The sequence below is a fragment of the Halyomorpha halys genome, unplaced genomic scaffold, assembly GCF_000696795.3.
Source record: "Halyomorpha halys isolate HHAL.00 unplaced genomic scaffold, Hhal_1.1 Scaffold136.1, whole genome shotgun sequence".
NCBI classification, from domain to species: domain Eukaryota; kingdom Metazoa; phylum Arthropoda; class Insecta; order Hemiptera; family Pentatomidae; genus Halyomorpha; species Halyomorpha halys.
In genome coordinates this window covers 380,564-392,714 of record NW_027111614.1, presented here as the reverse complement: position 1 = coordinate 392,714, position 12,151 = coordinate 380,564, and the positions used below count along the sequence as shown (strand labels likewise).

Sequence of the window (12,151 nt, the reverse complement as noted above, 5' to 3'; positions counted from 1 at the left end):
TTTTTTTAGTTAAGCTTTCCAACAAGGAGACTATGTCGATTTGAGGTGGCTTAACAAGTTGTGTAAAAGAAAAATGAAAAATTTCATCAAAACTCTTATTTTTCAAAATTGAGGATGTAATAGCTTAGCACATCAGGGCAAGTATCCCGGAGTGCTAGATTCAGAACATTGTAGGTTTGATTCCCAACTGGGTGAGTCAATATGTATTTTTACGACAGCCCCAAGAAATGAATTTAGAAATTCCCACTCGAGGGCTGCATAGGTCCTAAATGGAGGACTTGAGAAAAAAAAATTGAAATAATTACCTTTTAATTTTAATATATCAAATATCAAAATATAAGTTTTTAAAATTAACAGTTTATTCCATCTGTACTCACCTTGGCGATACATGTACTAAATATGGATGTAGAGATGATTTCAATGCTTTATACGAAAAATAGTGGAATATTAAAACATAAAGGCTTCTCAACTGATATCAATAGATCATCGACTCAAACAGTAACCCCATACACCAATCACTCTGCAGCTTCAAACTACTTAAACCCAAAAAATATTTAACATTTAGCCTAAGGCCAATTAAATTTAAAAAAATTAAGGTGCATCAGCCAACTAAGAGTACGAAACCCAGAGCATATTAAACTACACTATGGAAGCAAAACCATCACTTTCAAGGCAAATGAACTCTATCCATTCCGAAAAATTTATTTCAATAATGATTTGTACCACATCCTCCTACATTGCCCAACATTTTAAGAAAATAGACAATATATCTTAAAGACACCCATAGATATTTGTATCTTGCGACCTACAAGACATCCAAAATACCTTGAACATTGACAATGAAGTTAAATTCAATAGACTTTACAGTCGCGGCAACCGCAGAGAGGGGTTGTATTGACATGCCTAAGACTAGGACACACCAGACTCACACACCTTCACTTAATTACAAAGAAGGATCCACCCAGATGCCAGTAATGTAATCAAAGAATGACAATAAATCATATCTTCGAAGAGTGTGTTTTCTACACGAGAAGAATAAATGAACTGGGTATACCTTCAAATATATCAGAGGCCTTCGGAAATGGAGAAACATATTTAAATAAAATTATGTCTTTTCTGAAAATACAAGGACTCTTTGTAAATATATAATGTATATATATATGCTTTTTTGTATACTTTATATATTATGTGTTTGGTTTTTTATATGTTATGTATTTTTATCTATCTATTTTATACATATATATGTATTTTTTTTTCTTCATTTATATAATTGAACACTGGGTGTGTATATGAATGGGATGTTGGCGTTGATGACCGGTGGGTTTTACGCTTTAATTTCTGAATAAACAAACAAACAATAGACTTTACATTTGCATTATAACAGTATGTAATAAGTTTAACTCTGTAACTGGCATGTAATTAGTTTTCAAAGGCCAATTAATATTTGTACTTATATTATGTTTTGGTTGATTTAAAATAATTCTGTTTATCATTATGTTTAATGTAATGGAGTAAAGTATATTATGTTAATAGTTTTGTATAATCCAATCTGTTTAATCTTTGGTTTGTTGTTTACAATAAATGTACTGATGGCAACTATCATACAGCTTGCATCATGGCAGTAGCTGCCATAGTGAAACAGGCATCTATCATCAATCAATATTATTAACAATTATGCCAGACCTAGTATGACAGTAATGCCATTCAAAAGAAGCAATTTTAATCTTTTGATCTTTCGGTTCTTCAATAACTTTTATTGATCAGGCTTGGAAAAAACACACTGGTGGCACCATTTAAAACCTCTCTGATTTTGCCACCTTTTCTTTGAGAAAAATAGTGAAATTTTAATCAAAATATGAATTTTTGTCACTATGAGATGGCGGAAAATAGATTTGAAACACTTTCTAAATTATTTTCTGCCTTTCTTCTCATCACAATGAGAAAAATGTATATTTATAAATTTAAAAAACGTTTTTTATGTAAGAAGAGGCAGCAAAATAAAAAAGTATAGGAGTGTTGCCATCTATATGTTGTGCCTGTCAGTCTTAAATTAAAATTATCTCATAACATTTATCCCATAACTTTTTTAAATAAATGTTATTAATGAAAAAATTAGTAATACCTATGCTTCTGTAAATACCCCTCAAGGGTCGACATGAGAGCTCCAGCATCGATCAACAGGACTTCTTCCCTGCACTGTGGCCTCATAACGTCCCAGACCTCTTTCCATGGTGCTCTAACTCGGGATGCATCCAGGCTATGTAAAATACAACGGCGACTTTTCTTAGATCTAAGTTGGCTCTCCACCAGTTGCGTAAGGCGAGCGCTAAAACAGAACAAGTGTAATCAATGCTATTTATCAAATACTGGGAAGTATCAAATTTATATGATATATCTTAATTTATGTTAAAATATTATCTTGGAAACCCGTTAAATTTTTTCTAATGATGGTTCGTCTTATACTGTATAAGAGCAATGAAGTAGGAATCAAATTAAGACCAAACTGTTTTATTACAGATAATTAGAATATTCTTTCTGTTGAGTCAGTTTCTTTAATTTATTGGTTCTTTTGTTTTTTCACATAAATTTCAGAATTATTATTTCATTTTTCAATTAATGTAGAGTAAATGTAATAGAATATGAGCCCTAATAAATCTGTTTACGTTCAATAGTTCTCAAGACACAGTTTTTCAAAGAGCAAGAATTTTTTCCCTATAACAAAAAACTTTTCCTTTATGAAAAACTAACCAACTGGTTATCTCACGAAATACCAGATGTACAGATGCTTATTAGCACTCAAGTTAACACTTGCTAAATGTACCATAATGTAGTTGGTAATATTTATCTTCTTAGGAGTCGCAATTTTCATAATATTCGTCAAAATAAATTCACAAAATATTTATTTTTCATTTTGAACATTAAGAGCTCAAATTTTAGAGCATTTACCCCACTTTAAATAATATACTATAAAGGTTTTTAGTTTTGCAGATAGAATTAATGATATGGAGCTCTGAATGAAAAATGAGCTAAACTTTTAGATTTTACTCAAATAAAATAAACTTTGGGAGGGGAGGGGGGTGTACACCTTAAGTACTTCAATGTTTACTTTTTAATGAATTTACTGAACCCCTTGAATGGTTTAAGTAAAAATTTAATCATTTTCCAACAGAAAATAATGTGTATTTTTTTTTACATGAAAGTTTTTATTTTTAAGAATTTTTATTCTTCTGGAACAGCGCAATTTTTCATTCCCCCTTACCACAGTTGACAGTCATCAATTTCGACTCCTAACTGAATATAGTTTTCATTAATATGATAAAAAATAGGGGGAAAAATCAATTTTTTTTCTCCTCTTGGGCTCTTGGACTTTATAATTTGAGAGTGGGCATATCTGGCAACAAAAAAAAGTGTTATTTAGCATTTGGCTTATTCCAAAGATAGTACTTTAGACTGAGGTTACTTTCTCTACTGAAGTCTTCCTACATATTGTCCCAAAGCTATCAGAGTTGTTACAAAATAACCCTAATGGTACTATTTATAGAATATATTGAAAAAAAAAAAATAGAAAATTTTTTTTCACAAAATATTATTTAATTATAGTTTACTATAAATTCACAAAATATTGATTTTTTCGTAATCGGGAAAAAATGCAGCTTTCTGAAAAACTGTATCTCATGAAGTAAACAACAACTCTATAATGGTTCAGATTTTACGAACAAATTCATTTTATTTTAAATGTTCCTGTATTAAGTGTTTTAGTGATGTAAGTAGTTTAAAAGATATGGAGTTCTGAAAAAAAAATTAATTTTTTTTGTAATACTGGAAGATTTCTGATTGACCATGTGTATTAATAAATGGAATATGGTCCGGGTGGGGTCAAATTAAACTCAAATAGTAATATTTTGTTAGTACAAAAAGTAATTTTATATATATATAAATGTATAACAACTAGTTTATATACATTTTACAATTTTTATATTTATTAACATTTTACAGTAATTATTGTATATAAAATGTATATAAACTGTTGGCCGCACCCGAACCATATTCCATTTATTTAATTTTTTGTAATGATTTAAACAGCTGCCATTTTTTATTCTGCCCAACTATAGCTGAGTCATCAATTTAATATTTAACTATTTATAGTCTTTGTGAAAGTAATAGAAAACCAGGATGAAATAACTTTATTTTTTTCTTCTACGCTATTGGACTGACAGTAGTGTATGGACACTATTTATAGTCAGCACTGTTCTTGAATTTTTTTTAAATATCTTCTTTTTATTGTCAACTTTTCATTTAATATGTAGGAAGCATTTTTCAAACTTCCCTGAGAATGTTCACTAATCATCTGTCAAAAGCATATTCGAAGATCGTTGATTGACTGCGTGTGGTCAAAATAACTAAATTAATCATTTACTGTGAGTCAAAGTTTACAGGGCTTCCTCAGGGCTAAAGAAGATACAAATAACTAAAATAATGTAACCAAATACGATAATAGATAACAAAAATAAAAGTAAACTTAGGTATGGCTAAGAACCCTTGTTTCTTGGTCTTTATATACCATTTTTTTTTATTTTTATACAATTTTTATTTGTTATTATTTCTGTTTTCATTAATTGCCTAATTCTTTATGTAATTCTTGTTTATTTACACTTTTTACTGTACATCTTATATTTTTTTTAAATTTTTATATTTGCCGCTATAAAAACAAAGCAAGAATAAGTCCAAAACTGAGATACATCTACCAGTGACTATCTTGAAAGCCCTTTATGAGCTAGTAAGGAAATGTTTACCTGCTTCCTACCTCTCTCTCTCTCTCTTTCTTGAAAAGTATTTTGAAGGCTCGTAAACAATTATGTATCTATAAAAAAGTAAATTACCTGTGACCATGAAGAAGCGTACACACCAAATGAGGCCAACTGAAGTGATCATCCTTAATGGTCAGGTTTCCGTTTGGAGAAATAACCAGAGGCTCTAGAGCGGGATGGCCTGACTTCTGAAGTTGCTCGTACAACCGTTCGACACTGAAAATGTAAAAATAGGAAAATATAGCTATCAGAAAGAATATTTAACACAAAAACAAAAGATTAAACTGAGAATAACTGTTATACATCATGCTAATCAATCTAACAATAAAAAAAATTGGTCATAAGAACAATATGAAAACAAAATCTACAACAGACATCACGAGAAAGACAAATCTGGAAAATCGTTACATTAACAATTCTCACTCTACAAACTAATTCACCATTCACTGATGTCAGGTTAAGAATTATTTATCTCTAATTTCATAGTTTGACTTAATAAAATAAATAATGGCTAAACCAATTCTTTTAATGCCTACACTATTTCAAAAGAAAATTAATTGAAAAAATAAGATTCCCAAAATATAAAGAAATAATATTTACATCATTTCCCTTAAAGCGAATAGCATACATAATGCATTTTCTTTAATTGAGAGCCAAATACATTATAAAAATCTATATAATTGAAACACTTAAGAAATGTACTATTTTATATGAAATAAAAAATTGTATAAAAAATAAAACTAATCGTTATCAAACAGTTTTATTTAGAATTGTAGAATTAAAACAAGAATATAATTAACTCATACACTAATATCTCTGATATAGTGTTTGAAATCCCTTGTGAAGAAAACTGCGGGAATCCTACTTTGGAACTTCAGAAAAGTATCTAAAAAGAAGGGTTTATTAACATAAATAAAGCTCATAAGTGTACCTGTATTATAAAAAATCCCAACAAACCTCACCAAACAGCTCTCACTACACATTTTAGACAAACAGGACATAAATTTAAATTTGATTCACCAAAAATCATACATCGAGAAAAAACAACTTCTAGCAAAATTTTAAATTAATGATCACAATAGGAAAACATATGAATCAAGCGATCAATAAAAAATCAGATGTACAAAATTCAAATTCATAATATTCTAACCTAATAAACAAATAAGACACAAATAACAACATAAAATAGAAACATACAAAACATGACAAAATACCGGTACATATGGCAAAGCCTTTATACACCTGATTTTTATTTAAAAAACAGTTTCAGTCCTTCCTCAAATTCGAACATGTAAGCATCATAAGATAGAGCATACTGCAATTGAGAATTTTTTGTGATAATTATTTGATGAGAGTGTATGTTCTAAAAAAAAAAACTATTCATTGTAAGGCATGACCAAGCAAACTATAAAGTTGTGAAACGTTACCAAAAGATTTATTATTACAAAGCAATTATTGACTAATCCTCAAGACCCACCAATACAAATGTATACATACAACAGTCGAGAAAAAAGTTATCAATATATATATATAATCAAAGTGTTTATCTTGTTATAGTTCAATTGTTGTTTTGCATAAACTATACATTTTCTTTTCATAATACTTGGAAAAAGATATTATTTGCAATCTTCTAATTTTCTCGATATACTATTTTTATTTTTGTATTAATTATTGTTGTTATGTCATATTGTACTTAGTTAGATGAAGACCTAAAATTCTGGCCAAAATATTAGCACTAATAAAATATTTTTTACTTATTTCTGTTCTTCATTGATCACACACACCGGCCATCTCCATCTCATATAATACTCATTGTCAATAAAAAACATACAAAGTTAATTATTAATTTTGAAAGAAATGCCATATTTAAACAATAATTTTGATTAGGTATCGATGCAATTGATTTTCAGTGTAAAGCAGGATTACTCAATTTAAGTGTAAAACCATGAATGCATGATAGTATTTACTTCTTGAAGTGAAATTAGAATAAAATATTTTAGGTAGCGGACCTGCTCTCCAGAACAATTATTTAGTTTATTAAAAGGCTCTAAATGGAGAGCTCTTAGTAACTATGTACAAAAGGCTATACAACAAAGAGCTCATTGGTTTAACATCTGAGTGATCAATGCCATACCACAATTTGTAATAGGTTGGATATAATTGTTGCATTTCTTTTAAAATAAATAACATATTATGGTTTTAAATTACTGAACAGTTGATTTTTTAAGCATATAACTTATTTAAATTTTTTTTTATGTTTTGTTATTTATGTGTTGTAGTTAAAATTCCTCACAGGCTTCGAAAAAGACGAATATTTTTTTTCATTATCCATTTTTGATTGTTTGAATGGTTCAATTTATATATTTTTTATAAATGAAAACACTTAAAAAAAAAAAATTTCGAAAACCATCACCTCCTTGCACAACCGCTGGTTTAGTACAACTTCCTTACAAAGTACTGCTACAAAGAAATTGAAAATAGTTATAATTTTAATTTTTTTTTAAATGATCAATATTTTTCTTCAAACATTTCATCCCTACAACTGACCCAAACGAGCGAGTTGGCAGCAAGAGGCAACTTTTCTGAAGCAATTAGTATGGGTACTGCTGCTATGATGGGATCTAACGCATTTACATGTCAAAAATGCTCATCCAATGATCTTTTAATTTATTACCTTTATAAACAGTTGATTCAGCTAATAGTTACAGGAAAAACTGTTTATGAGTTGGATGAAGACAACGTTTGAAAAAAAATAATAATAATTTAAATGATGTTTTAAGAGAAAACTAGGCTATATATATAATATACATGATTGACCATATATTAGTGAATAAGAAGGAAATCGTCCGGATTGGAAGCAAGAAATACAATTAAGAAATAGTTTTAACTACTTATTAATAGCCTATGTTCTGACCCTAACTGCAGGTATTCATCAGGGATAAAATAAAAAGATACAGAGTAAAGATAATGTAAGATTATAAATGTGGCATTTAAATAAAACAGATATAATGGCAAATGAGTAAAAAGAAATTGATATAAAATAAACTAACCTAAAAAAAACCAAACAGTAAGGAAGTTAAAGATACATACAAAAAATATATATTAAATGACATAATATAGTACTTATTATTAATAAATAATTACTAAGTAAAGAAAGCACATCACAACCTCAATGCAATACATAACTGTTAAACCTAACCTTTCAAAATACTGATGTCAAAACATTCAACATTAAAACTTGGAGAAGAATAAATCATTATGAATAAGATAATACAAGTAGACAATAATAAATACTATATATAATTTATATAGTATGCAAAACTGAGTTCGAATATAAAATAAAAATATTTGAAATCCATTTAACCTAAAACTTAGATTTTTGAGAATAGAATGGAGAGTGTGATATTTATGAGCAACTGAGCAAACATGCCATCATACCATAAAGACTAACTGAAATACTTAAGAAGTTAGAATGCCGAAAACATTTTAATTTGTACTATATAGATGAATACAAAGAGGTTTAAGTTTTCTTTTTATAACCTATTGTAAATGATCTCAAGGAGATTGAAGACGTCCGATTTTTCCAATCAAACCTGATTTGGATGTAAGCCAATATTTAACATTTAAAGAAAAAGGTGGAATAAATTATGGGAAAACATCTTCCAGATTCCTGCCTGTATTCATATCAACTTGGAAAGCACTTTATAAAATTAATCCTCCATATAAATAAAATTTCAGAAAAATAAAATACAAATCCAAAAAATATTAAGTCACTTCAAAATACAACGCATGATGAGATGATGCTTGTTCAGACAAATCCATAACTTCAAAAAACAACAACATAAAAACATATTAGTCTTGATGAATAGATTATCTTCAATCTTTAAATTTTGAAAAACCCATAACCTATGTTTAATTCTAATTTCAAGCAGCTATAAAATTTGGTTTCTTCCATTATACAAGTACCTGGTATTTCGAATTCTTGAATCACTTCTCAACCATTAGCATTTTTTACATTACAGTTTCCGATAGACTGATAAGATTCATTAATAATAATGGACATTATTACTGCAGCTTATTTACAGCTAACTTATAATAAAGCAAGTACAAATTGGAATTTTCTAGTAGAAATAAACCAGAATAGCAGATCTAAATGAAAAAAATCTTAACGATATGAAGCTCTAGGAAATTTTCAACATCTTAGGACTAACTAAAATGGAACTTTTTCCTTCAGTGCGCTCATCATAAAAAAGAAATGAAGACGAAGCCCAAGAGACATTTTCATTATTTAATTACATTCCTCCATTAAAAATTTTAAATAAATGAGCATATTAGCATCATAATATTTAAAAGAACAGAAACCACTTACTCACTGAATTGGTAAATGACAATAACAATGTTGTGAGTATATAATAAGGCTGGGTTTGAAAATATTGATTCTGAATGGTTATAAAAATTAATATATTTCAAACAAGAAATATATACATCTGCAAGATTATAGCCACTCATTTAAAAAATAATTAAAGTCTCTATGATCTAAATAAAAAAACAAAGAAAAACAGTGAATAGTGAATAGGGCTTAAAATCCATTTTTATAATTTTATGTTCATTTTCCAGAAAGGTTTGTTCATTGCCCCATATTTGTTCCAATGCCTTCAACTGATTACAATAACACTTTAGTAAATTGTGTGTTTACTCTAAAATCTGAATTAGTACAACCAACTTTAAATTTGTAACCAACTCTGATGAACAAAGCCATCAATGTTGTTTATTCAATATGGGTACTAAATGGCAAATTCCCACTGGATTACAAACTTCATCCTATTGCTACACGTATACAAATGAAAATTGGAAAGTTAGTACTTCTCACGAGAATATCTTTGTGAAGAAAACCTCATTTTTTTTCAGAAAGGGTACTACTGCAGAAGATAGAATTTAAAAAAATGTAAATCCAAGAGATCTTTGATAAAAACAATTAACAACAACAATTAATTATTTCATTTTCTTTATAAAAAAAATAAACATTCTAACACAAATAATTTAAGCTTGGAGTTGAATAAAAATTGTATTATTATTAATAGATATTATCAATTGTGCTACAGAACCCATGAGGTAAAAAGATAAGTTTCACTTAGAGATCTCAGACTTTAGTTTTACACTTAGGTTAGAGTCTTTTGCTTAAGAAAGTCATTAACTTGTAAATTTCTACAATGTTTAATAAACATTAATTACTGGCACTCAAGTGTTTTGAAATTCTCATAAACAAGACAATTACAACACATTTAAGAAAAAACAAACTTTTATAAAAACATTTAACCAAGATCTAAAAACAATATAAAATATAAAGTTATCATAAATTTCTTATGACTAAGCAACGCAGAAATAAGGAGTTCGAAATACACATTCACTACCAATTACAGTATGTCTTACATTGTTTACGCAACCATCTTAAGATTGGTTAGGTAACCTTAAAAGGAGATATAAGTTATTATAAGATAAAAAACTAATACAAGACAGATGATACTAGATGATGATGATTAAAACTGCCAATTAATACAACCATAAACTACTGAACTACACTTAAGCATCTTCACATCATATTGACGTTTTTACACAATAAAATTAATAATGCATACATAAAAGACAAGCTTTACCTTCTACGGCATCCAACACAAGGTATTGTTTGACCCAAAATTGACATAATATCCTTAAATTCAACTTCAAATGCTTGACGTAATTCTGATGGAGTTAATGAATTATACATGTCCAGAAACTTTTCCAATTCTTTACCACGAACTGTTGGAGTATCATAAACAAATCCCATGCTGTTTAGATCCATAACCATCTGCAAAAGCAATAATAATTATTAATATGCTCATTGCAATAAGCAGATGAAAGATGAAGAAACGATTAAATGTTAAGAGAAACAAAAAAAGAGTTTTATCTCCTCAGATTTAGCTATTAACTTCAGTATTATTAAGCAAAACAGTTCTATTAACATCAAGTGTTATAAGAACTACTTACAACAAAATGATCACTAGTAACCCAATTAGCACATTATTTCCTTAGTTAAACATTTAAATTGGGCAGAAAACAAATGGAATAAATTATAACTAACTTGCAAATACTAAAGTTCCTACCAAACATGCTTAGGACAAAAAATAAAAATCAAATATAAAATTGAAATTATAACATACTGTTAGATTATCATCAATGACCAATGGAAGTTGTCTCCTAGTTAATTTTTGTTTATCGTTTCTGTAAACTTCTACTAATTTAGCCATTTTAAAAATAAAAACACAACTAGCAAAACATATAATGTTTAGGCTCCCGTTAACGGCATACAGTGATTTCCAAATTATATCTTCTCAATAAAAAGACATTTGAACAAATTATTACTCTAAGACAAATCTTATACAAACGAAAATGGAAATTAAACTCCTATAAAACACATAACACGTCTGAAAATGGCAGTAATAAATAGATCACAAAAAGAAGGTTATTCAAAATTAGGTTATATAGAAAATAGCTTTCCCTCAATCTAATTTAATTATTATCCACTTTACGGTCCATTACATTTTAATAATTCGCGTTTTTTAAACTGATTCGCAATCCGTAACCAAAATTAAAAAAAGATTTCAAATCTCAACAAGATTGAACAAGACAGAAAGCCATATCTACAAGAAATAATTCGTCAATTTAATCTGATTTGAAATGTTAAACAGATTAACGGTAAGGATAAATCAATGTTAAGTATACATCCTTAAATATAATTTTCAATACTAAACATGTTTATAAAACAACTTAATCGTTAAATATCACTCTAATATAATAAAAAGCAATAAAAATCGTCCAAGCAAAATGGTTTATGGTTTTTATGTTTGTCCCTACTTTCAAAAATGTAGGAATTTCTAATCTTAATTTCTTTTTGTAACCTAGAGTTAATTTTGAATATCTAATATTTCATAATGATGATAAATAAATAGAAAACGTTTCAAATTTCTTGTAAAATTTCAAAATAAATTCAACCTAAACCCTCCCCCACCAAAATTGTTTTAAATTTATTTATTCATTTTGTTACAGTACTAAAATAAACGTCGAGTGTAATTTATTAACAAAAGATATTTCATTCTAAATTAACAATAATAATTATTACATGGATACGGTATAATAGTCATATATCAAAAATATTAGAACTGAAATAGGATGTCTTGTACTTAGGACAGAATGGTCGGTTTGTCATTTCTACTGGATCAAAAGGTGCATAATTGTATATATTTTAAGCTTTAAGTATGGATTTTTGAACTTTTTAATAAATTTGTTTTGAAGTTTTAGAATAAAAC

At 28.0% G+C, this 12,151-nt stretch overlaps 1 protein-coding gene across 1 annotated transcript in view; it reads right to left on the bottom strand.

Annotated features, from left to right (window-relative positions):
• Positions 1-11,344, bottom strand: part of LOC106678382 (gametogenetin-binding protein 2-like) — a 20,287-nt gene extending 8,943 nt beyond the window's left edge. The window contains exons 1-4 of the mRNA XM_067049704.1: positions 11,006-11,344; positions 10,463-10,653; positions 4,881-5,024; positions 2,123-2,326 (exon numbers count right to left, since the gene is read on the bottom strand). Of these exons, the coding sequence (XP_066905805.1) occupies positions 2,123-2,326; positions 4,881-5,024; positions 10,463-10,653; positions 11,006-11,092 (626 nt within the window). The 5' untranslated portion in view covers positions 11,093-11,344. The remainder of the gene's footprint in view (positions 1-2,122; positions 2,327-4,880; positions 5,025-10,462; positions 10,654-11,005) is intronic.
• Positions 11,345-12,151: the final 807 nt, after the last annotated feature.